Here is a 27,736-nt window from a genome sequence, read left to right as displayed (position 1 = left end):
AAGCGAGCTCCCATACTAACTCCTCTGCACTGCAAATAAAAATTTTTATCAAAAGAAAAATAATTGTGCTTTAGGAGAAAATCAATAGATGAGACTATAAAATCTTTTAAACAGGTGTCATAGTCACTAAATCTGTCTAGATGTTGAGATAGACAGCGTAATGCAACATTATGAGGTATAGATGGATATAAAGAAATTACGTCGCATGAGAGCCAAGAGTAATAAGATTTCCAACAAAAATTGTCCAGAGCTTTAACAACCTCTTTGGTATCCCTGATATAACCTGGTATATCAAGAATCAAAGGTTGAAGAAAATGATCTATCCAGCCTCCCAAATTCTCCCCCAATGAGCCAATGCCTGAAACTATTGGTCTCAGTGGGGGAGGAAATATATTTTTATGAACTTTTGGGAGACAATGGTAAATCGGAACCACAGGGTTTTTATTAAATAAAAAATCCTTAGTTTTCTCATTAATAGCACCCACACAGACCCCCTCCTCTAGACATTTCAACAATAAATTATTATAATATCTAGTGGGGTCCTGATCTAACTCTATGTAGGTGTCTACATCTTGTAAGTCCTGAAGTATCAATTTTTTATATAGACCTGAGTTCAATAGTACAATGGCCCCCCCCCTTGTCAGCTTCCCTGATTATAATATCAGGGTTAAGTTTTAACTCTTTCAGGGCTAATCTTTCCCTGTGTGTTAAATTATCTTTAGGTGGGACCATTGTATCATTCAACTCTATGAATTCAGTAACAAGTTCCTGGAACAAATCCAGTATTGGGGGTCGTGATTGTACCGGGTAATATTCCCGATTAGAATCATAGAATCATAGAATCATAGAATCGTAGAGTTGGAAGGGACCTCCTGGGCCATCTGGTCCAACCCCCTGCTCAAAGCAGGATTCGCTAAATCATCCCAGTCAGATGTCTGTCCAGCCTCTGTTTGAAGACTTCCATTGAAGGAGAACTCACCACTTCTCGTGGCAGCCTGTTCCACTCATTGATCACTCTAACTGTCAAAAAGTTTTTTCTAATATCTAATCTGTGTCTCCTATTAGAAAGTACAGGTTGGGTAAACATAGTAGGTTTAATTGAGGCAGTATCACAATTAGCAGAAAGGAGTCTGCTGTTTTGGCATATCAAGGACTCTGCAATTGTGACATGGTGTCTGCAATCTGTTCCACCGAAATTTCCACTCCAAAAATCAAGTAGTGCTTTTTCCATTGTGGACCCTGCCATGAGTCCAAACAGCAGTTTTTAACCACATAGGGGGTATTACGACACTCAGAAGAAATGTCATAACAAACTATGGAGTCCATTTTCTATTATTACCCCTTATGAAAAGTACAAACATTGGGCTAACACAAAATTTTACTGGAAAAAAACGTAATTTTTCATGATCACATCCAAATATTAGAAAGTTCTGTGAAGCACCTATGGGTTAAAAATGCTCAACACTCTCCTAGATTAATTCATTAAGAGGTTTAGTTTCTAAAATGGGGTCACTTGTGCAAGATTTCTTCTATTTTGGTACCTCAGGGGCTCTGCAAATGTGACGCGGTGTATGTAATCTGTCCCAGCCAAATTTATGCTCCAATTACCTAATAGCACTTCCTCCCTTCTGAGACCTGCCATGTACCCAAAAAACAGCAGCATTTGACCATATATGGGGTATTCCTATGTTTGGGAGAAATTACGTAATATATTTTAGTATCTATTTTCTTCTATTACCCCTTTTGAAAATGAAAAATTTGCAGCTTAAGCGATATTTTAGGCCGGTTTCACATTAGCGCTTTTTAAGCGCACGCACGGCCGGGGGTAGCTCCGCCCCCGAGCCGGCTCTCTGCCCGGCGTGCCCGCCCCTTGCTTGTAGCGCCGCCTCCTAGCGGACAGCGGCGCCTGCGATCGGCGCACCCTATCTTTAGCATAGGGTGCGCAGATCATGCGCAGGCCGTGTGCTAGTTGCGCTTTGACCTGCGCTGCGCACTTTTGACGGTGCGCCGTGCGCGCCAAAATCCGAAAAGTTCGATTTTGGCGCGCACGGCGCACCGTCAAAAGTGCGCAGCGCAGGTCAAAGCGCAACTAGCGCACGGCCTGCGCACGATCTGCGCACCCTATGCTAAAGATAGGGTGCGCCGATCGCAGGCGCCGCTGTCCGCTAGGAGGCGGCGCTACAAGCAAGGGGCGGGCACGCCGGGCAGAGAGCCGGCTCGGGGGCGGAGCTACCCCCGGCCGTGCGTGCGCTTAAAAAGCGCTAATGTGAAACCGGCCTTAGTGAAAAAATGTAATTTTTCATATTTTTCATTCGACTTTGCAGCGATTCCTGTTTCGCACCTGAAAAGCTAACACATTACCTACCAGCAGTTTAGAATAATTTAAGTGCTGCAGTTTTTAAAATGAAACCAAAAGAAATACCCCGTGTAATGGAAGAAATTAATAAAAAATAGGACAAATTGATATTTAAATAAAATGCCTTTATTAAATCAAAAATTGGCAAAACGGTAGAAGCATACCAGAGAATGTGTGTTTAGTTGTGTCTAGATTTAGTTTTTAAAATGGTATCACTTCTGGGATTTTCTAATACATGGGGCATTTTTGAAAAAAATGTAAAAATGCTGCTAAATTTTAACCCTCTTAGGCTAGTTTCACACTAGCGTTTGCGTGCGCAGCGCAGGGCCGCCGCTAAGCCCCGCCCCCGGCCACGCCCTCTCCGGTCATCTCCTCCGATCGCATGACTGTGCATGCGATCAGCGTACCCTATACTTAGCGTTGGGTGCGCTGATCGTGCACTGGTCTGATTTTGCTGGCGCTGCGCCCAGCGCACGAAAATGCAACAGCATGTTTTTTGTGTGCTGGCCGCAGCGCCAAAAGTGCGCAGCGCCAGCAAAATCAGACCAGCGCACGATCAGCGCACCCAACGCTAAGTATAGGGTACGCTGATCGCATGCACAGTCATGCAATCGGAGGAGAAGATTACCGGAGGGGTGTGGCCAGGGGCGGGGCTTAGCGGCGGCCCTGCGCTGCGCCCGCAAACGCTAGTGTGAAACTAGCCTTAAAGGGAATCTGTCACCTCATTTTTCCAATATCAGATGCGGTCACCGCCATCAGGGGCTTATCTACAGCTTTCTGTAATGCTGTAAGATAAGCCCCAGATGTAACCTGAAAGATAAGAAAGACGAGTTAGATTATACTCACCCCGGGGTCCGGTCCGATGGGTGTCATGGCCCGGTCCGGAGCCTCCCATCTTCTAGTGATGACATCCTCTTCGTTACTTCTGCCGCGGCTCGTGCGCAGGCTTACTTTATCTGCCCTAAGCGGCTAGAAATTGTGTTGATGTCTGCTGAACGCAGTACCCGGGGTCATTGCAGCAGATTTCAATGCAAGACACCCTACACAAGAAAACTGTCACCATTCCCATTTTATTTAGGTGTATCCATATAAATGACCCACCCAAAAAAGTTTACTTCATCACTGAACATAATGTTCTGTGTAAACTGAGGGTCCTGTTCCAATTTATGCTTTGGCCATTCTGCTAATTCAGCGAGCCAATCTGGGTCACCAGCCATTCCCATTTTATTTAGGTGTATCCATATAAATGGCCCACCCTGTATATAAATACCTTCTTGTCACCATTTATTATAAATGACAATGAGTTGTCTCCTTTATAACATCAGTGGATGGCAATCATACTGTATATGAAATGTAACCTTTTTTTCCCATAAAAAAACAACAACACTAAAAAACAGATTTATTACAAACATATTTTATTATTAACAACATGTTATTTTCAGGGTTATTGTGTTATTTTAATTATCTATTTTCTAGCTCTGAGCTATGCAGCTCCCAATACAAGAAACGTACGTTGGTGTGTGACGTCAGATACTGAAGAACAAAAGTGCAATGATCTGGTGACCTCTTGTCATGTAGATGAGATTCTACTCACGTGTGTGAAAAAATCCAGCACCGAGGACTGTGTGAGAGCGATCAGCGTGAGTACATCATCATGGAAGTCTATGGGATATATAATTAGTAAGCAAAAATATACAGATGTTATCTGAAATATATGTGGTCGGTGGCAGTTTTGGTCTTGCTCTAAATAACAAGATAAAGACAATATCAATCTGCATGGCCAGACAACCAGGCCACGTGCACACTATCAGTATATGGTGACAGTCAGTATATTACCTCAGTATTTGTAAGCCAAAACCAGGAATGGTGGATAAATACAGAAGTGGTGACGGGTTTCTATTATACTTTTCCTCTGATTGTTCCTCTCCTGGTTTTGGCTTACAGATACTGATGTAAAATACTGATGAAATACTGAATGTGTGACCTAATGTTACCACATAAAGTACCACACAAGCTCACATATACAGGTGCTTCTCACAAAATTAGAATATCATCAAAAAGATAATTTATTTCAGTTCTTCAATACAAAAAATGAAACTCATATATTATATAGAGTCATTACAAACAGAGTGATCTATAGTAAATGTTTATTTCTGTTAGTAACATAGTTAGTAAGGCCGAAAAAATACATTTGTCCATCCAGTTCAGCCTATACTCTGTCAGAATAAATCCCCAGATCTATGTCCTTCTGAAGAACCTAATCACTGTAAGATACAATATTGTTACGCTCCAGGAAGACATCCAGGCATCTCTTGAGCCCCTCAACTGAGTTCGCCAGTTGATGATTAATGTTGATGATTATGGCTTACAGCCAATGAAAACCCAAAAATCATTACCTCAGTAAATTAGAATACTTTATAACACCAGCTTGAGAAATGATTGTAAAATCTGAAATGTTGGCCTACTGAAATGTATGTTCAGTAAATGCACTCAATACTTGGTTGGGGCTCCTTTTGCATCAATTACTGCATCAATGCGGCGTGGCATGGAGGCGATCAGCCTGTGGCACTGCTGAGGGGTTATGGAAGCCCAGGTTGCTTTGATAGCAGCCTTCATCTTGTCTGCATTGTGGGGTCTGGTGTCTCTCATCTTCCTCTTGACAATATTCCATAGATTCTCTATGGGGTTAAGGTCAGACGAGTTTGCTGGCCAATCAAGCACAGTGATACTGTTGTTTGTAAACCAGATATTGGTACTTTTGGCAGTGTGGACAGGTGCCAAGTCCTGCTGGAGACTCATGCAAGTTTCTCGCAAGTGTGACCATGGCGTAAGCTGCAGAGTGTCTATGCAGATATGGTCGCTGAAGCTCATAGTATATAAACAATGGCTTACAAGGGTGGTCTATGTGAGCAGGTGCAGTGACGGACAGGAGACAGCAAGGGTTAACAAGTTTAATAACGGGAATACTCCACGCAGGGCAGTAAAGGGTTAAACAAGGGATTAAACAGGACAATACACAAAGGATATTTTGAGGTAAAGAATAAAGGATCAAGTAACGGCAGTTCCTGTGTAGCGCTTGTGTCAGAAGTTCCTCAAACTGTAACTCCTGCTGGGAACTCAATAGCACCGGCAACGGCTGGTGCGCTGACTTTTCCAGGAAGATCCTGTGGGCAACAATGCCCCGTCTTCTGGCAGCAGTAGTCGGTCTCCGGTACCTTCCACTGAGCCTAGTCTATATACTGTAGTGGCTAACAAGAGTACGGGCCACAGTCCTGTACGAGCCCAACATGGCTCTGCAAATATACACTGGTGAAGTCAGGACGCTGGTGTCTGGGCAAATATTCACTGTCAACGTCAGGGCGCAATTGTTTGTCTCGTTCCTGTTCACTATTATGTGACACGTGCGCTGTACTCACGGACATGGACCGTACGGCGCATTGTTCTCTGTTAGTCACCGGGCTCGCACTGTACGTCTCCGTCTCTCTGTAGTCCCCGGACACACTGCACCTCTCTCTGTAGTCACTGGGCACACACTACACGTTTTTCTCCCTCTCTGGTCTCCGCTCCTGGCGGCGGGATATGGCAGACACTGGCCTGCATGCTGCTGATGCTCTCAGGACGGAGCACTCCTGTGCCTGGCTGCTGCTGGACACACGGCTTCTCTCAGTGAAGCGGTCCCTCTCTTTCTGGTCTACTGCAGCACGCCTGGCCCTTCTCTCTGCTGCAGCCCCTCTGCAGGCGGAGGGGCCTGTTGCAGCGCTGGTACTGTGTGGATTGACGGGGCGCAGCACTCCGCTGACTGCGCGCTGCCACAGGTTCGTGCCAAAAAAAACCCTGCTGCGTGTGCTCTGCCTTTTTATCCCCCCGACCCACACTCTGACAGGAGGAAGTTCCGGCACACTTAGGCTTCCCCCCGAGAACAGGGGATGCAGCCTCAACAGTATGGACCCAGCATGCAGATACCCGCACTCCGGTCGTCCCACTTACATCTACTTAAGGAAAATGTCTACATATTTTGTTAGAGGGGTTCCTGAACAAAAATCTGATCACAAAGTGATCTCACTTCTTTCGGGTGCCAGTTTCCCCTGAAGGACATTGTGACGAGCGTCAGCTTACGCTGAGTCGTTTTCCTTTTGAATGAGTGGACCCTCTGGGCCATGGCACCCACCTAGGGCTATCTGACCTAGTGAGAATCCACCCCCTATACAGGGAGTGTCAGGGGCAAGACCAAGGGGGTGAGCCACCACAGCAGCTGGGCCAAACGGCCGGCTCAGGGAAACAAGACAAGGCGAGACAAGACGTTAGTTCAAGAAAACTTCATTAAGGAACACTTCTGGGTACAACAGGTGCAAAACGTGAGCACACAAAGTACATAAAGCAAGAAGCGTGCAAGGGCACGCCGAGGTCCAAGGCATGAGGAACACTTCAGGGTATAACAGGTGCAAAACGTGAACACACAGAGTACATAGAGCAAGGTGCATGCAAGAGCACGCCGAGGTCCAAAGCATGGTACGTGCAGATGGTAGACAGAGGCACGAGGACATCGGACTCCGGACAGCAGGCAACGATCAACCGGGACATCAGGTTCTGTAGCTCTGAAGGTGATCGGCAGGTTCCGGACATCCGGTAAGCAAACCAGGGTTCCATGCAAGGAGACAAGACAAAGTTAGAAACAGGATGCGTGTCAACGAACACGCCCGGGTCAGGTTCACAGGACGGAGGCCTGCGCGTGCCAAGGGGCATGCCAGAGACAGGTACAGGGACGGTGGCCTGCGCGTGCGAAGAGACACGCCAGGGAGAGATACAGAACGGAGGCCTGCGCCTGCAGAGGACATGCCAGGGACCAAGATAGGGTACGGTGGCATCGGAATCCGGGTTGCTGGCATCGACCGACAGGGTCCAGGAATCAGACTGCGGATATCAGCTCTGGACATCAGGCTGCAGTCATCTAGGTCCGGACCTCTGGCAGCGGTCAGCAGGTTACGGAATCCAGCAGGCAAGACAGAGTTCAGAGCAGGGCAAAGTAAGCAAAAGACTTTGTGCAAGAGTACCACGAAAAGGCACAGTGCAAAAACCAGCGTGCGTGCAAGGGAGCACGGAAACCACGGCTGGGGCACCGGCAGGCGGTACCGACGGTGGCATAAGCAGGCGGGCATGACTTAGAGGTGGCATAGCTGCAGCTCACACAGCCGGTAACCACTATAGCACTGGACGGCGGGCACGGCTGAGGCACACAGGCAAGCACAACTAGAGGCAGCACAGCTGAGGCACAACAGGCAGGCACAGGGCGACCAGGCGCGTGCACGAGGGCACGGAGCCACAATGCAGGGCTAGGCAAAGGTACAGGACAGAGACGCATGCGAAACAGCATGGCAAAGCCTAGTACGAAAAGTGCAAGGGAGCACGAAACATCAGAGACAAGGCATAGGGTAAGAAGCAGAGTCCTGCGCATGCAGAGGGCATGCCAGGGTAAAAGTACAAGACGAGGCCTGCGCGTGCGGAGAGAAACGCCAGGGACAGGGACAGAGTCTAGCAGCGGAGCGTAGGCCGAAGCCCAGAGCCGGGCCAAGGGAGAGCCTTGGGACTAGACAGAGTACAGAGCGGAGGCCTGCACGTGTAGAGAGGCACGCCAGGGACAGGGTACAGAACGGAGGCCTGCACGTGTAAAGAGACACGTCAGGGATAGGGTACAGAGCGGAGGCCTGCACGTGTAGAGAGACACGTCAGGGACAGGGTACAGAGCGGTGGCCTGCACGTGTAGAAAGACACGTCAGGGACAGGGTACAAAACATAGCATAACAAGGAAGCATAGCCAGGACAAACAAAGCACGAGACAAGAGATGGAATACGAGCATGGAGCGTGTGCAGAGACGCACAACAGAGCAAAGTGCAAGGGCACAGAACAGAGGGAGCGACCTAGCAGACTAAGCAGCTATGCAGGGAAGCAAAACAATACTCAGGCCCTGAGCATAGGAAGGGGTGGTCTGATATAGGGCATAGCACCTCCACTTCCGGGTCAGGACCAGGGAAGAAATTCCAGTTCAGATCCTCCAGGATCACAGGGAGCAGTCACATGATCAGGATTCCAGACATGCAGGGATAATTGCAGAACCAGTGCTGAAACCTAGGCAGGTCACATGATAAGAATTCCAGACATGCAGAGATAATAGCAGAACCAGTGCTGAAACCTAGGCAGGTCACATGATCAGAGTTCCAGACATGCAGAGATGAATTCAGAACCAGCCTCTGCTGGAACATAGGAAGGACACATGATCAGGGGTTCTAGACATGACGAGACGATCACAGAAGGCAGAGCAGAAATGCAGGCATCCTGCAGCTCAACAGTCATGAGGTGAGTGTGCATACTGCTCTAGGGAACATGCAGGTAGCAGACATGAGATGCGCGTGCACACCGCTCCAGGGGTCATGAGGCAAAACAGACATGGCGGACATGACAGACATGGCGAGCATGACAGGCATGAGTGAAGCAATCGTTGATTTGTTGCAGGGCTCACGTGACATAACAATGTCATGCAAGCCCCGAAAGACCCAGTGTCGTCATCACTGAAATGGCGCTGGCACCGGAGATGAGCACATGGGGTTATTTTATAAGGCCGGCGTCACACTAGAGAGAAATACAGACGAGTGAGAGGCGTTAAAAACACGCATTGTACACGGACCAATGATTCTCTATGGGGCAGCGCCCATCAGCCGTATATTTCTCGCGTATATTTTACGGTCCGTGCCAATCGCAGCATGCTGCAATTGTCAGCATACTACGCCCGTAGTACGCCAATGCAAGTCTATGGGTGCGCAAAAACAACACATTACACACGGACCACATGTGTGACTTGTGAGAAATACGCACCTGTGTCCTTTAGAAAAGCCGGCAATTCGTTGCGCGATACAATAAAATCACACTGACAGGTTTAATAAAGAAACGAAAGAATAGCTATATACACATAGAATATATATATATATATATTACACACACACATGTATTTGAGACACACATATATATATATATATTTATATTTCATAGAGTTCTACGTAGCAGAATAGCCGCAAAATCAATTGCTGGCTTCTGTAAAATCATTCCCCAACCCGACATGAAATGACTCATGGTTTACATACAGTAAATCATTTCATTTCATGTATTTTTTTTATATGTCCCTGACTAATAATTAAATTAGTGGTTTTGTTTTGTTTGTTTTTGCCCCCCCCCGACCCCCAAAGGCTACAAAAATCGGCCCTCAGACACCCCAGAAAAGGCGCATCTACAAGATGTGCCTTTTCTGGCACTTATCCTCTCTATTCCTATTGCCCTGTAGCGGTGGCGAATGGGTTAATATTAATGGCTTAATGTCATCTTGCAATTGGAAGGTGACATTAAGCTGATTAATAATGGAGAGGTGTCAATTAGACACTTATCCATTATTAACCCTAGACTATTAAAGGGTTAAAAAACACACACAGACATTAATTAAAAATTATTTTAATGAAATAAAGACACCTAGTTTTTGACAATATTTATTGCTCTGGTAATCCAAAAATAAACCATCGACCTGTAACAAAAATAAAACAAAAAATCAACCATATCCTTACCTCTCCGCTGCTCAGTCAGATCCCCCGCTGCAATCCATCAGAAAGGGTTAAATGGTTTACACAGGGACAGGTGCTAATGCGACTAGCCCTATGTAAACCACTGCCAGAATGAATTAATTCCTCTCTGCGCAGCCTCCCTGGCTGCCCTGAGAAGAACTAATGAGCGTGGGAAAGTTTCTGCATTTTTTCCCACGCTCATCAGTTCACCTCAGGTCAGTCAGGGGACCCCCTGCAGCCTCAGTGACATTAGCGAGAGTCCCTGGCTGACCTGAGATGAACTGATGAGCGTGGGAAAAAAGTCAGAAACTTTCCCATGCCAATTAGTTAATCTCCAGGCAGCCAGTGAGGCTGCGCAGAGCTGAACTAATTAATTCAGAAGTAGTTTACAGTGGGGCTGGTCGCATTAGCACTGGTCCTCATTGTAAACTATTTAACCCCTTGTGAAGGATTACAGTGTGGGACATGACTGAACGGCGGAGAGGTAAGGATATTGTTGCTTTTTTATGGGTTTTTTTGCAGGTCATGGTTTTATTTTGGAATAGCAGAGTAATAAAAATTTGTCAAAAACTGTCTTTATTTAATTAAAAGACTTTTTAATTAATGTCTGTGTGTGTTTTTTAACCCTTTCATAGTCTAGGGTTAATAATGGATTGGTGTCTTATTGACACCTCTCCATTATTAATCGGCTTAATGTCACCTTCCAATAGCAAGATGACATTAAGCTATTAATATTAATCCATTAGCCACCACTACAGGGCAATGGGAATAGAGAGGAACAATGGTCTCTTTCAAGGCTATTAAAATCTGCCCTCACTCACCTGCTTTACCTCTCTGGTTGCGATTTTGCCGCGGGAGCCCACGCATTTTTTTCCAACGAATTAACCCCTTAATTTAACACCTAGATGTCCCAAATTTTACACACAAACCCTAATTTAATTATTAGTCAGGGACATATAAAAAAAATACATGAAATGAAATGGTTTACTGTATGTAAACCATGTGTAATTTCATGTCGGGTATTTTACGGCCGTAATACGCAGAAATGGTCCCTAAATAGTGATCCATATGTTATCCGTAATCAAGGTGTGGCCGCGTATTTTGCCCATGTAAGCATCCGTATGAAATCCGTATGGCATCCGTATGCCGAGATTTTCTCGCAGGCTTGCAAAATGGACATATAATAGCCCTATGACAGGCTAAAACCCAAATGAAAGAATAGATATATACACATAGAATACATATATATATACAGTATAAATATATATATATATATACACATGTCATTGAGACACATATATATATTTATATTTCATAGAGTTCTACATAGCAGAATAGCCATAAAATCAATTGCCGGCATTTGTAAAATCATTCCCCAACCCGACATGAAATGACTAGTGTTGAGCATTCCGATACCGCAAATATCGTGTATCGGCCGATATTCGCGGTATCGGAATTCCGATACTGAGTTCCAATACTTTTTGCATATCGAATACCGGAATCGGAAGTTCCCATAATGCTATCAGCCAGTTTGATTTGATTCAGCCAATGAGGAATCCTCAAAAGTGTGGGCACATCCTGTTAGGCATGTAGGCATGTTAACTAATGGCATGGCTGTGATTGGCTGCTGAAATGATGTAATGACGCACTATAAAAGCCGCCGCCACCATTTAGGGTTCACTCTGCTGTGAATTCAGTTAGGGATAGGCTGCTGTTAGAGATAGCGATTTGCTATATAATATTGTGCTATACCCAGGCTACATTATCAATCACTGTAGCTTTCTTTTGCCTTGCAGTGCTGTTCACAGCTGTCTGCAAGGTCTGTGTGAGTGCAGCTCACGCTGTAGTGTGTCCTGCAGCCACCTCTGGTTGTAGGCCGCTCAGCGTGCGTCACTGCCTCATGCATATTTATTTTTGTTTTATTGCTGCTCATTTTTCATTATTTCTTCTATTAGTGTGCATCCATCCGTATCCATCTACATTGGTTGCAAACACTATAGGAGTAGACAGTGGAGCCTTTCTGCAGCCTTTCAGTGCTAGTGCCCAGTTCTCTGCACTGTTCACGGCTGTCTGTGAGGTCTCTGTATGTGAGTGCAGCTCAAGTTGTAGTGTGTTCTGCAGCCACCTCTGGTTGTAGTCCACTCAGCGTGCGTCACTGCCTCATACATAGTCCTTTTTTTGTTTTATTGCAGCTCATTTTTCCTGATTTTTTTCTCCTATTAGTGTGCTTCCATCCGTATCCATCTACACTATATAGGAGTAGATAGAGAAGCCTTTTTTCTGGCTTGTGCCCTGCAGCCGCAGCCAGATTAGTATTAGCCTATTTTTTGGAGCCTCATCTTTTGCATTGTAGGTTACCTTCCTGCATTGGAATAGCTCCAAAAAGTTTGTGATACTATCGCTTTCACATCTTTGGTCACATCCTTTTTGTTTTTTTTTGAAAAAAAACCACGTAAATAAAGTTCACCAAACACTCCACTTGACAGTCGTGTAGGCCACATTAGCTCATATTAAAGTGTAATCCACATACTTTATAAAATTAGTGTTTCTTATACCTGTTAGCATCTGTTCAGGAATAAGCACACTAAGTCCCCCCTTTGTACTTTTCTGCCTATCTTTATCAGTCTACCAAGATGAAGAAGGCAGGGAGTAAGGCACGTGGTCGTGGGCGTGGAATTTCAGCAGGGAGAGGACGTGGGGATTCTGTGCCTGCTGCGGGCACCAGTGACTCCGCATCCCCCAGTTTTACCAGGCAACAGTCCTTTATGCGCAGCTTTGTAGAACCTCGCCGTACCCCACTGCTGCGGGACGAACAAATTGAAGCCGTTGTCGGATGGATGGCAGCTAACACATCGACTTCAATTACTTCCACATCCTCTCAGGGCCAGAGCACTGAAGAGTAACCATCTGTCTCTTCACCAACAGCCAAATTGCCCAGGCAGTCAGAGAGCCCTGGACAGGAGCTATCTCTACTTCTGTTCTCTGAATCTCTTGGCTTGGAAACAGTGGGCCAGCCAAGCAGCATTCTAGAATGTGAAGAAGAGGGAGTATGCAGTGATGCGCAACTGCTTTGTCCCTCTGAATCTGAAGAGGCGGGTGGGCCAGTGCCTATGGTCAGCACACCTCAGTACGCATCAGATGAGGAGACTCAGGTGCCACTTTCTGGTGCGTACTGTGCTGGCGAGACTACCCAGGAGAAGCAGGTGTTTGAAGAGGGAAGTGTAGATGATGAGGTCCTTAACCCATCATGGCGTGAGGAACAGGAAGGTGGTGGGAGCAGCTCTGAGGAAGAGATCCCCCGAACGGCCAAAACAGGAGGGAGAGGGAGGGGGCAGACTTGGTTGCCTGTAGCCTCCACTTCGACACCCGTTAGGAGCATTCCTCTTCCAAAACCCAAAACGGGCGCTCCCAGGACTTGCAGTGCATGGTCCTTTTTTGACACAGTTGCAGATGACATTTGCTGTGTCAAATGCAAGCTGTGTAATCATAAAGTCAAAAGAGGGAAAAGTGTCAGCAACCTCAATACCACAAATATGTGAAAGCATGTGCGGACCAAGCACGTGGTGGAGTTACAAAGACACCCTGAAGACGTAGGCCAACCTACAGCACCACCTACCACCTCTTCAGCTCGTGTTGTAGCCTCTTCCTCCAGCTCACACACAGCTGGTTTGGCTTCCTCACAGGATTGCCATGGAAGAACCTCTGGCACTGTTGTCCAGAGACCCAGTGACATTCCACCCACAGCACCAAGTTCCCTGTCATCCTCACACTCCCAGGCCACTCTTCAGCCATTGGTAGCACAGGCATGGGAGAAAAGGCGGCCATACTCGGCAAAACATCCCCGAGCACAGGCTCTGAATGCTGGCATTGCAAAACTACTGGCCCTTGAAATGCTCTCATTTAGGCTGGTGGAGACTGACACCTTCCGTAACTTCATGGCATTGGCAGTCCCACAATACACCGTGCCCAGCCGCTTTTATTTCAGCAGGCAAGCTGTCCCTGCTCTGCAAAAGCATGTGGAGGGAAAAATTAAACATGCGCTACTAAACGCCGTCAGTAGCAAGGTCCACATGACCACCGATGCGTGGACCAGTAACCATGGACAGGGACGATACCTTTCCCTCACTGCCCATTGGGTCAATGTTGTGGAGCTGGGTACAGATCATGAGAGTGGCGCTGTACGTGTTCTGCCAACTCCAAGGATTGCAGGAATCCAGTCTGTACACATTGACTCCTTCTCATACTCCAGTTCCTCTGAATCAGGAGCCGTCACGGTCTACCTCCACATGGACCCGTGAACGCTTACCCGATATGAGCAGAGCCGTGTCCAAACGTCAACAGGCCGTACTGAAATTAATTTCTTTGGGGAATCGAAGCCACACAGCGCAGGAGCTCTGGAATGCCATCAAGCAGGAGAGCGACGTGTGGGGTAGTGTGTGACAATGGCCGTAATCTGGTGGCAGCTCTGGGCCTAGGCAACCTCACTCACATCCCATGTCTGGCACATGTGCTCAACTTGGTCGTGCAGAGCTTTCTGAGGGACTATCCGGATCTTGATGCACTGCTGCACATGGTCCGCATAGAGTGCGCTCACTTGCGGCGTTCCAGCATGGCAAGATCGCGCATTGCAGCTCTGCAGCGCCAATTCCGCCTTCCGGAACATCGCATCATATGTGACCTACCCACCAGGTGGAATTCAACGTTACATATGTTGGAGCGGTTGTGTGAGCAGCAGGCAGCAGTAATGGAGTACCAGCTGCATCAGGCGCACACAAGTCGTACTGTGCGCCGGTCATACTTCAGCACCACTTAGTGGGCGTCTATGAAGGACATCTGCCACATTTTGCGTGCCTTCGATGATTCCACGTGGATGGCAAGTGCAGATGATGCACTAGTCAGCATGACTGTCCCCCTTATCTGCCTGCTTCAAAAAACACTGCAAGCACTAAGGGAGGAGGTTTTGGAAGAGGTGGAGGATGAGGAGTCACAAATGCCATCTGCTTCTGGACAGTCTGCGCAACGTGGTTCCTCACAAAGGCCTAGGCAGGGGACACTTTGTGAGGAGGATGAGGAGGAGTCAATGGAGGAGGAAGACATATCTCCAGAGGAGGGAGGTACACAATGCTCTAGTAGTCAGTATGTAGAGCGAGGGTGGGGTGATGCAGAGCAGGCAGAGATGACGCCTCATGCAGGGGGCAGCGTTTCTTGGGCAGTTGGGAGTCTGCAGCACATGGTTGATTTCATGCTGCAGTGCCTGAGAAACGACCGCCGCATCGCCCACATTCTCAACACGGCTGATTATTGGGTGTACACACTCCTAGATCCTCGCTACCGGGACAACTTACAAAGCCTCATAACATCGTTGAACCGGGAGCGTAAAATGTGGGTGTACCAAGACACACTGGTGCATTCCATCATGTTTTCCATTCCACCCGAGAGCAGTGCTGCTAGTGCTTTACAAAGCAGCTCTGTGCGTTGAGGCAGTGGAGGAAGCTCTGCACAAAGAGGGAGCACAGACAGCGCCTCAGCACAAGGCAAGACCAGTATGGCCCAAATGTGGCAAAGTTTTGTGTGCCCGCCACAAATGTCTACACCATCACAGACGGCTCCAGTCAGCAGGAGGCAACGTTTCCGTTAGATGGTGACAGACTACATGTCTTGCCCTCTCAGTGTACTCCAAGACGGCTCTTCCCCCTTCAAGTTTTGGGTCTCTAAGCTGGATACATGGCCAGAGCTTAGCCAGTATGCATTGGAGGTGCTGGCTTGCCCTGCTGCTAGTGTATTATCGGAACGCGTCTTTAGTGCCGCAGGTGGTGTACTAACAGACCGTCGCACGCGACTATCCTCCGATAACATTGACCGGCTTACTTTTCTGAAAATGAACAAGGCCTGGATCTCGTCGGAATTTGCCAGTCCTCTTCCAGAATAAATAATTGGTTGGCAACAGTATCCAGGTCTCCTATTGTGTTCATGTTTCTACCACCTGAACTGTAATCCCTGGGCTCCAACACCGTCAGTTGTTGCTCAGAAGTGCCATCTGCACAGAGAAAAACACTAGCTCCTGTGTTAGTGGGGTTCAGTAACGCCAGCTGCTCCCCTGCTGTGTGTCCGGCAAAGTCTCCTGCTGCCTCCACATTCAAACTACATCAGATATAAAACTTGCTCCAATTAGGCCTCGGCCTAAACCCTGATTGAACCTGGGCTCCAACACCTCCAGTTGTTGCTCAAAAGTGCCGTCTGCACAGAGTAAAACACTAGCTCCTGTGTTAAATGATTGGTTGGCAACAGTTACCAGGTCTCCTGTTGTGTTCATGTTTCTACCACCTGAACTGTAATCCCTTACAATCGAATGGTGACATTAACCCTTTGTTATATTAACCCATTAGACACCGCTACAGGGCAATGGGAATAGAGAGGATAAGTGCCAGAATTGGCACATCTTATAGATGCACCTTTTCTGGGGTGTCTGGGGGCAGATTTTTGTAGCAGGGGGGGCCAAAAACAATGGTCCCTCTCATGGCTATTAAAATCTGCCCTCACTCACCTGCTTTATCTCTCTGGTTGACAAATTACGTAAACCATGTGTCATTTCATGTCGGGTTGGGGACTGATTTTACAAAAGCCGGCAATTGATTTTGTGGCTATTCTGCTATGTAGAACTCTAGGAAATATATGTATATATATATATATATATATATATATATATATATATATATATATATACACATATACAGTACAGACCAAAAGTTTGGACACACCTTCTCATTCAAAGAGTTTTCATGACTATGAAAATTGTGGGTCCACTCTGAAGGCATCAAAGCTATGAATTAACACATGTGGAATTATGTAATTAACAAAAAAGTGTGAAACAACTGAAAATATGTCTTATATTATAGGTTCTTCAAAGTAGCCACCTTTTGCTTTGATTACTGCTTTGCACACTCTTGGCATTCTCTTGATGAGCTTCAAGAGGTAGTCACCGGAAATGGTTTTCACTTCACAGGTGTGCCCTGTCAGGTTTAATAAGTGGGATTTCTTGCCTTCTAAATGGGGTTGGGACCAGCAGTTGTGTTGTGCAGCAGTCTGGTGGATACACAGCTGATAGTCCTACTGAATAGACTGTTAGAATTTGTATTATGGCAAGAAAAAAGCAACTAAGTAAAGAAAAATGAGTGGCCATCATTACTTTAAGAAATGAAGGTCAGTCAGTCCGAAAAATTGGAGAAACTTTGAAATTATTGAGTAGAAGCAGCCTTTTGAGCTAGTCCAGCCATGAGTCTTTTTGTGAATGATGCAACAAGTTTTTCACACCTGGATTTGGGGACCCTCTGCCATTCTTCCTTGCAGATCCTCTCCAGTTCCGTCAGGTTGGATGGTGAACGTTGGTGGACAGCAATTTTCAGGTCTCTCCAAAGATGCTCAATTGGGTTTAGGTCAGGGCTCTGTCTGGGCCAGTCAAGAATGGTCACAGAGTTGTTCTGAAGCCACTCCTTTGTTATTTTAGCTGTGTGCTTAGGGTCATTGTCTTGTTGGAAGGTGAGCCTTCCGCCAAGTCTGAGGTCGAGAGCACTCTGGAAGAGGTTTTCATCCAGGATATCTCTGTACTTGGCCGCATTCATGTTTTCTTCAATTGCAACCAGTCATCCTGTCCCTGCAGCTGATAAACACCCCCATAGCATGATGCTGCCACCACCATGTTTCTGTCATGTCGGACGCTGTTCACACCACAGCGTCCGGCAGGCAGAGGTAGTTCCACCTCCAGCCACTATAGCCTCAGTGGCGCCGGCTTGATCTTCAGGCTCTCGGGGGTTAATCCTGCTGGAGACCAGGTTGGAAGGTTAGTCACGCCCACGGTCTTTAAATAGTCATACTGGCATATGGGCGTCGCTGATTATAGCTTGTGTTTTCATACCAAGTGGTTCCGGTCTGGAGTGGAGGTGTTGCAGAGAGAGAGATTCGTATCTGGTGTCGTATGATCCGTCGTTATCCTTTCTCCTTCCCATATTTGTGTTTAGTTGTGCCCTGTTCACATTACTGTATATTCCTGTGTGTGTGCGGCGCAGTGCAGTTTAAGTTCTCCCTGTCTGTCTTATTTGTGTGGGAGCTTTGGTGGTGTGTCTCCTCACTGGGTGGAGGGTGGAGGGTTAAGTGCAGGGCTGAGCAGGAGATAAGGAAAGGGTGGAGGCTCAGGCATTTGCACCTTCAGCAAAAACCCTGGGTTGAGGGTCAGACAGGGTTTCCCCTAGTGAAAGGGACACCACAGGGGCCCCAGGTATTTCTGCCTTAGTTGTCCTAAGCCCCGCGTGACAGTTTCACTGTTGGGATTGTATTGGGCAGGTGATGAGTAGTGCCTGATTTTCGCGACAAATACCACTTAAAATTATAACCAAAAAGTTCTATCTTTGTCTTATCAGACCAGAGATTCTTATTTCTCATAGTCTGAGAGTCCTTCATGTGTTTTTAGCAAGCTCTATGCGGGCTTTCATATGTCTTGCACTGAGGAGAGGGTTCCACTGGGCCACTCTGCCATAAAGGCCTGACTGGTGGAGGGAGGCAGTGTTAGTTGATTTTGTGGAACCTTCTCCCATCTCCTTACTGCATCTGTGGAGCTCATCCACATTGATCCTGGGGTTCTTCTTTACCTCTCTCATCAAGGCTTTTGTCCCACGATTGCTCAGTTTGGCTGGATGGCCCAGTCTAGGAAGACTTCTGGTGGTCCCAAACTTCTTCCGTTTAAGGATTATGGAGGCCACTGTGCTCTTAGGTACCTTGAGTACTGAAGAAATTCTTTTGTAACCTTGGCCGGATGTGTGCCTTGTCAAAATTCTGTCTCTGAGCTCCTTGGCCAGTTCCTTTGACCTCATGATTCTCATTTGGTATGACATGCACTGTGAGGTCTTATATAGATAGGTGTGTTCCTTTACAAATCAAGTCCTATCAGTTTAATTAAACACAGCTGGACTCCAATGAAGGAGTAGAACCATCTCAAGGAGGATCACAAGGAAATGGTCAGCATGTGACTTATATATGAGTGTCTGAGCAAAGGGTCTGAATACTTATAAACCATGTCATATTTTAGTTTTTCTATTTTAACAAATTTGCAAAAATAAATTTCTACATTTCTGTGTTTTTTCAGTCAAGATGGGGTGCAGAGTGTACATTAATGAGAAAAAAAAAGAACTTTTTTGAATTTACCAAATGGCTGCAATGAAACAAAGAGTGAAAAATTTAAAGGGGTCTGAATCTTTTCTGTACCCACTGTATACTGGTCCTCTTGCTGATAAAAAAAAACAAGCAAAAGAAAACAGACCTAAAAATCCTAGGGTATACGTTGGCTCACCCTGTCTGATAATAGATATTGTATGCTCTATTTCAGAGTAATGGCAGGTGTCTGTATATGTTATGATATTATTAATATATGTTTGACTTAGTCTCAAACGGAATATTAATATCCCTTAAACTATTTTCTAAATATCTTTTTAAACCTGGTATATGAGAACCAATGTCTGATCCACTCATCAAGGTTTGTATCATTTATTGAATTTGAGCTTTTTGTAAAGAAATACAAATAAAAGCTCATTTTTAGGTCTGTTTTCTTCTGTTTGGTTGATTGTTTTGACTTACTAATCTATTTACAATGGACCTTTTATAGGTATTTTAATAATTTTATATTAATATTTTGATAGAACTGACTTCCTTTTCAGAAATACAGTCATATGTTAAAGTTTGGGCACCCCTATTAATGTTAACCTTTTTTCTTTATAACAATTTTGGTTTTTGCAACAGCTATTTCAGTTTCATATATCTAATAACTGATGGACTCAGTTATATTTCTGGATTCAAATGAGGTTTATTGTACTAACAGAAAATGTGCAATCTGCATTTAACCCTGCTGTTCTGTTCGCATTTGCTATACACTTGTACTGTTCCCGGGTCAATATGACCCGACCTATTAATTCTTGATTTTTAGCTACTCTAATTGTTTTATTTGAATACTTTTTTCATTAAAATACTGTATGTGAACATAAACAAATGAAAAATTTAAATTCAAACTTAATTATTTATTTTTTTTCATAAAAAGGTTACACAGGCTTTTTGCAATTATCTTCGATTGTTGACATTCTGCACACAAATAACAAAGAAGCTTTACATTACTATTACTTAAACATGAAATTTAACTTTTTGAAAACAAATTTTATAAATCAACAAATGAAAAATCATAAAAACTTCAACATTTTTAGAAAGAAAAAAGAAAAAACTGAACATGTTCATGCGTTTTTACACTGAACACAATAATAAGACACATGTCCTTTACACAGATATTTTGAACATCCAGCACATGTCAGATTAGTCTTATTGTCACAGGAAGATGGACAGAAGCTACATCTCTTCCTTTTTTTGCTGGTAGCTGTGCTGCTGGTAGCTGTGCTGGTGGAGGCCGTGGATGTGGAGTCTCTTTCTTGAGCATGCTGGACACTTTTTACAATGGCTGTTGCTCCATCACTTCTGGGGGTCACTTTTCTGCTCTCAATATATGGCCTCACCAGGGATTTTCCCAATTCCTCAAGAAATAATCTTCTTTTATGCAGCTTATTCCGGTTCCAATCGGGGTCAATTTCTCTCCATAAGACAAATGCATTGTATGCAGAAACGTCCAGTATGTTATAAAATAAAATCATTGGCCACCGATTGGTTTTACGCTTGCATGTATATGTTGATATTGCTTGGTCTAAAGTATCAACTGCTCCCTTTGTGGCATTATAATCCAAAATAATGTCAGGCTTTCTGTCTTCTCTATCACTTACGGCATTGTCATGGTGCATTGTGCTCATTAGAATTACCTGTTTGTTTGTTTTTGGAACATAAGAAACAACAGTTGTATTTCCAGAAAAATAAAAAGTAGAACTGTACACCTCTCTCTTGCTAAGGATACCTTGCGGTAGTTCAGGTTTGTTTTTTCTCATAGTACCCAGCATGGTAAGGCCTCTTTCACACATCAGATTTTCGCCGTCAGGCGCGATCCGGCGCTTTTGACAGAAACCGGATCCGGCGAAATGCAATGCCGGATCCGGTTTCCCCTCCATTGACTTGCATTAGAGCCGGATCGAGCCGGATGGCCATGTGTTTCATCCGATTTTCGCCGGATCCGGCAATGTGACGCGATCCGGCGTCTGGAAAAAACGGCTACTGTAACGTATTTTGTCTCCGGCGAAAAAGCCGGACACGCCGGATCCGGCGTGTCCGGCTTTTTCACACAATGAAAGCCTATGAGCGCCGCAATGCGCCTGATCCGGCGATAGCCGGATCCGGTGGCCGGATACGGTTTTTTTGGTCTGAGCATGCTCAGTAGCTCTGCCCACAAGACATATATAAAAGCAAGACAGTGGGACCCTCAGCCACACCCAACATGCCACCCAAGCCAAGAACCAGGAGCAGGAGAAGGCAGGAGACATCTGCAGCAGCACCATCAGCACGACCACCACCACCCCAAATGGAGCAGCATGCTGAACAACGGGAGGGGAGTCCAGCAGCAGATGAGAGACGGTAATTATCAAATCCCCATTCCTCCAAACTAGGGCTATGGAATATCAAGATATTCATTGGCCCTTTGTTTCTCTTTATTAAACAGCCGCCCAATAAATGCAGCAGCAGCAGCAATGGCAGCAGCAGGAACACCACCCACAGCCATGGAGTCTGGCCATCAGGAAGACAGCACATCTTCTTCTGGGAGCCCTCCCTCGCATCGTCAGCGTTTGACGGTAAGTTTTTATTTCCAAAATCCATCATCTCTGTAATATATGTCTATTCATTGCCTTTAATTTCAAAACAGGAATCACAAGATGAAGAGGAGCTCCCAGAAGAAGAAGGAAGGGGTGGACAGACACTTGGAGTGGGCTCACAATTGGTAAGTTTTTTGCATCAAACGCAGAAACACAACATCACACTACACACAACACATAGAAAACAATGTTCTGCAGACCACACACAGCAAACAAATGCCTACATCCAAAGACATAACATTTTTTGTTTTCTTCTCTAGTCTTCCCAATCTGGTGCTCGGCCAAGAGGTCCTCGCAGTGCCTCCCAGGGTCGTCGGCGACAGCAACGCGGCGGTCACCAGCGTGTAAGTATAAATATTTTTGCTTTGTTTTTTTGCACTTTTTATTTCATTTCTTTTGTGGAGGCTAATTATGTTATTTTTGTCTTTTTCTTTAACAGCCTTCACAGCGTGCTCCCGACTCTGACGGTGAGGATGGAGGAATCGATGTGGACCACCTCATCGATCTCGTCAGAGAAAGGGAGGCGCTCTGGAATATGGCTGACCGCCGCCACGCTGACCTTATCGTTACCCGACGACTCTGGGAGGAAATCTGTTCGCTCCTTGTGGACCGCTGGGAGGACCTCGAAGCTCGGGCCCAGATTAAAGAGAGTAAGTATATACAGTACCGGTTGCTTGATTTAAACCAGTGTTTCCCGAACTCCAGTCCTCGTGGTCCCCACGGATCATGTGTTCAGGATTTCTATTTACTTTGGAAATCCTGAAAACATGACCCCTGGGGACCATGAGGACTGGAGTTTGGGAAACACTGATATTGTATACTAACCACTTTGTCCTTTCTCGTTTCAGGGGAGAGAATTGTGAAGCGGTGGCAGTCTGTGAGGAATCGTTTCAAGAAGGAGTTCAATAAAGAGATGCGGGCCCCGAGTGGATCTGGAGGACGCAGGAGCAAGTACAAGTACACACGAGCCCTGTCGTTCCTCCGGGAAACAATGCTCACCAGAAGGTAAATATTACACACCACATGTGACAAAAAAATGTTTAGATGTAACTTTTTTTTTTTCAGCCAGGGCCATACCATGTCACTATTTTAATTGTTTTTTTTCCTCTTTATTCCACAGCACGGTGAGCAGCACTCGGGAGCCTGCACGATTGGACCCTTCTGAGGCGATCCCTGAGGAGACCGGCACCGAGGGACACTTCGACCGCCCCGGTACATCTGCACCTTCCCAGCCTTCCCACACATTCGACCCATCTGTCCCATCCACCAGCACAGGAGCATCGTGGCCGCCTACATTACATGAAGCTGCTGGTGAGGAGATCGCTTTCCCTTTACCCCACCCTTCTGCCCCTGCCACCTCTAGTACACCTGAGGGTACTGGGCGGCAGTGGCAGAGGGGTCAGGAAAAGAGTTATGCGCCAGAGTTCTTGCATCTGAATGCATCTTTCCAGAACTGTCTAAAAGTCTTGTCAGAGCAAATCTCCGCAGGCTTTCAGCAGATCAACTCCAGCATTCTGGAGGTGAAGACACTTCTGCAAACCATGCATTCAGAAGCAAGATCTTCGCCAAACCACACCTTTTTCAGGTCTTTTGTGGAGCGCATGGAAACGCTATCTCCTACCCAGCAGATGCATGTAATGCATTCGTGCCACGGTGCTCTACAGCAGGTTACCTCCCAACCTCCACCTCCCACCACTGTAGTTCCTCCACCTGCACCCCCTCCAGCCACTTTCCATCCTCCCCCTCCTATTACATCTGCACCCCCTCCAGCCACTTTCCATCCTCCCCCTCCTATTACATACCAGCAACCTCCCCAGTACCAGCAACCTCCCCAGTACCAGCAACCTCCCCAGTACCAGACATCTCCCCACTTCCAGCAACCTGCCCCCTACCAAACTCCTTCCCTGTACCAAACTCCTTCCCCGTACCAAACTCCTTCCCCATACAACTTTCCATCAACATCATCTGCTCCTACAGTCCCTGCCCAACCCTCCACTCCACCGCCCACCACCTCTTCTGCCTCCCACATGTCCACCCATTCTGTAGCTTTTTCCACACCATCACCTCTAACTGTTCCTTCCCCACCACGATCCCAGTCCTCTCTCCACACTCCCATTGTCGAAGTGTCCCGCAGCCCCTCCAGCAGTATTTCCACCCCACACTACACAGATTTATGATGTGTTTTGTAATAAAAATGCCCAGTTGGTTTCAAACCTTTATTAAAAAAGTTTTTTTAACTTTAAAAACAGTTTACAAAAAAAAAATATTTTAAATAAAAGTTAAATTATTGTTTTTCACTGGTTGTCTGTCATTTCTTTCTGCGGCGAAATATGTTAAAAAAAAGGTTAAATACAGGGTATTTAAAAGGTAAAAAGGTATTCAAAACCAGGTATATAACTGTGGGTAAATTTTAGCTTTTTGCCACAGTTGTGTTCCTGGTTGTGTTTGAAGCAAAGTATTTCACCTAAAAAGTTGTGTTTATTGTTGGTGATTTCCTAACAATGTACACAACTTTTGTTAAAAGGTGAAATACTTTGCATAAAACACAACCAGGTACACACCTGTGGCCTAAAGCTAAAAATAGAGACCATGACAAGATAGCCAACTTTGGTTGGCAAAGGTATATACTGTTGGTACAGAAGGTACACAAGTTTGGTTAGGGCACAAATCTTTCACACTCTGTCATCCTGCCAGTGTACTCTGCCTTGAGGTGACATAAAGTATAGTGCAAAATTGTCCCTCATTACTGAAACCGTCACAGAACTTCTAGTGGTAATGTCATGGTAATCTTGCAAGGTGGTTTCTTCAGAGGTGTCCTCAATGGAAATGGGTTCCTTGCAGATAACAAAATTGTGGAGTACCACGCAAGCTTTGATCACCTCGTCAACAGTTTCTGTCTTGAGGTTGATCGCAGTCAATAGGTCCCGCCATTTGGCTGTCAGAATACCAAAGGTACATTCAACCATTCTTCTTGCTCTTGTGAGGCGGTAATTAAAAATGCGTTTTGGTCTTGTCAATCCTCTGCTAGAGTACGGTTTCAAAAGGTGTTCTGACAGCTGGAAGGCTTCATCCCCTACACAGACAAATGGCATAGGTGGACCAGATGTTTGCGGCAGCGGTCTAGGTGGTGGGAACTGGAAGGTGTTTCCATACAGTTTACGCCCCATGGCAGACAGTTTGAAAACTTGAGAGTCATTGGAGTGGCCATAGGCCCCAATATCAACAGCAATAAATTTGTATTCCGCGTCAGCGATGGCCATGAGGACAATTGAAAAATATTTCTTGTAATTGAAATATTCTGATCCCGATCCGGCTGGCTTTACAATGCGGATATGTTTCCCGTCCACAGCGCCCAAGCAGTTGGGAAACTGACATATCTGTTGAAACTTGTCAGCAATTTCAATCCACCTCTCTGTTGTGGGCTCTGGTAAAAACTCTTCAGCTAAGGAGTCCCACAGTGCACGGCATGTGTACTTCACTATTCCAGATATGGTGGAAATCCCGAGTCTGTACTGGAAATGCAGTGACGAAAGGGATTCTCCAGTTGCAAGAAATCTGTGGGGAATTAAAAAACAATAAATTAGTTTTAAATCACAGCATTACATACCAAAACTCAGCTATAACACTTGGAGATACAAACTACCACCAACAAGATTGCAGTGAAAGTGTGCTCTGATGCGAGCATATCCAATAAATGTGGCTTACCTTAAAGTCACCATCAGACGCTCTGCGGGTGAAACAGAGAAGCGGCAATAGGTGTCCGCTTTTCTTATGAGGTGTGCAATGCACTCCACCAAGTAATCAAAATTCTCCATTTTCATCCGAACATATCCAAAAAATTTATCCGGGTTTCGTCGAAGGTCCATGCAGAGTGTAGAATAGACCCCACGCGTCATTCTCTTGGCTGTGATGGGGTGGATCCACAAACGTCGTCTACGATGCCTGATGCGCTGCTGTCTCGCTCTCTCCTTCTCCAGAACAATCACCCTCAAACGATTCGCCTCCGCTATAAAATCCGCCAAATTCTTCAAAATATTTCCAATGACAACATCCATCTTCGCCAGTAACTTGCTCTTCTCTCCAACCTGCACTTTCTCCTCTACAACCTGTCAAAGAAGGGCTGTAGGAACACGCTATATATAGTTTTCCAGTAGCCAATCCCGTTCGGAAGGCCACAAGGGTCAATTTTAAAAACCGGATCCGGCGTAATCCGTCGAAAAACGGATAGAAAAACGGATGAACCGGATGAGACGGATCCGGTTTTGTCTGTCAAGAACAAGATGGATCCGGCAGAAAACCGGATCCGGCACATCAGGTTTTACAAAACATTTGCCGGATCCGGCGTTCCGGCACGACGCCGGATCGCTCCTGACGCCGAAAACCTGATGTGTGAAAGTAGCCTAAGTTGTTTTTTCTTCAACATCTGGCCTAGTTGATAGGATGTAAAAAAAAGTTGTCACATGTGACATTTTGTCCTTTTAGTCCATGAGTCAAATCGAGAACAACACGCATACCCGTATTTTTTTCAGGTCTTTCATCAGGGGTTTTTCCTGTATACACTTGAACATTTAGAGCATATGAACTTTTGCTGTTGCAAAGTGTCCAGATCTTGATGCCATATTTTGCTGGCTTAATTGGTATATATTGTCTGAATGGGCACCTACCTCGGAATGCCACCAGTTGCTCATCAACAGTTACAGTTTCACCACTATTATACAATTTTGGTAGAATCTCTACCCATTGATTCCAAACATTTCTAATAGGGGCTAGTTTATCTTTAGCTCTTCTTTCCATTCTATCTGTTTTAGAATCAAACCGCAGTACTCTAGAAATCTCATGAAACCTTTCTCCTCTCTCACAAACAGACTAGATAATGACTTTCTTACTGATAAGAACAGTGAAACCACCACCATTTTGAGATGAAGTACACATAAAAAAACATAACTTTTGCAGTCAGAAATAATCAGAGACCTGTAGAACAGTATAAAATGCTATCGGGTCATATTGACCCAAACAGTACAAGTGTAACAATCAGCGTGTAGCAAAAAGTAAACAAAAAAAAAAACAAAAACAAAAAAAAAAATGTAGAGCTCCACAAATGAGAAGTCAAGGAACCACTAGTTTCAAATCCTCATTAAATAAAATCTGCAGGGTCTCAAAAATCATTTTGGGTCATATTGACCCGAACAGTACAGCAGGGTTAAACAAAATTTGACCGGTGCAAACGTATGGGCACCCTTATCATTTTCTTGATTTGAACACTCCTAACTACTTTTTACTGACTTCCTGAAGCACTAAATTGGTTTTGTAACCTCATTGAGCTTTGAACTTCATAGCCAGGTGTTTCAAATCATGAGAAAAGGTATTTAAGGTGGCCACTTGCAAGTAGTTCTCCTATTTGATTCTCCTATGAAGAGTGGCATCATGGGCTCCTCAAAACAACTCTCAAATGATCTGACAACAAAGATTATTCAACATAGCTTTTCAGGGGAAGGATACAAAAAGTTGTCTCAGAGATTTAACCTGTCAGTTTCTACTGTGAGGAGCATAGTAAGGAAATGGAAGAACACAGGTACAGTTCTTGTTAAGCCCAGAAGTGGCAGGCCAAGAAAAAGATCAGAAAGGCAGAGAAGAAGAATGGTGAAAACAGTCTAGGACAATCCACAGACCACCTCCAAAGACCTGCAGCATCATCTTGCTGCAGATGGTGTCACTGTGCATCGGTCAATACAGCGCACTCTGCACAAGGAGAAGCTGTATGGGAGAGTGATGCGAAAGAAGCCGTTTCTGGAAGCACGCCACAAACAGAGTCGCCTGAGGTATGCAAAAGCACATTTGGACAAGCCAGTTACATTTTGGAAGAAGGTCCTGTGGACTGATGAAACAAAGATTGAGTTGTTTGGTCATACAAAAAGGCGTTATGCATGGAGGCTAAAAAACACAGCATTCCAAGAAAAACTTGATACCCACAGTAAAATGTGGTGGAGGTTCCATCATG

At 45.5% G+C, this 27,736-nt stretch overlaps 1 protein-coding gene across 1 annotated transcript in view; it reads left to right on the top strand.

Moving 5' to 3' along the window:
* Window positions 1-27,736, top strand: part of LOC141091158 (saxiphilin-like) — a 244,216-nt gene that overhangs the window by 14,816 nt on the left and 201,664 nt on the right. The window contains exon 2 of the mRNA XM_073576562.1: window positions 3,833-3,996. Within this exon, the coding sequence (XP_073432663.1) occupies window positions 3,833-3,996 (164 nt within the window). The remainder of the gene's footprint in view (window positions 1-3,832; window positions 3,997-27,736) is intronic.

Source organism: Dendrobates tinctorius, unplaced genomic scaffold (assembly GCF_039654945.1).
Source record: "Dendrobates tinctorius isolate UK_male_01 unplaced genomic scaffold, ASM3965494v1 ptg000049l, whole genome shotgun sequence".
In the NCBI taxonomy this organism is placed as follows: domain Eukaryota; kingdom Metazoa; phylum Chordata; class Amphibia; order Anura; family Dendrobatidae; genus Dendrobates; species Dendrobates tinctorius.
The sequence above is the reverse complement of the archived record's forward strand: the minus strand, read 5'-3'. Positions and strand labels throughout refer to the sequence as shown.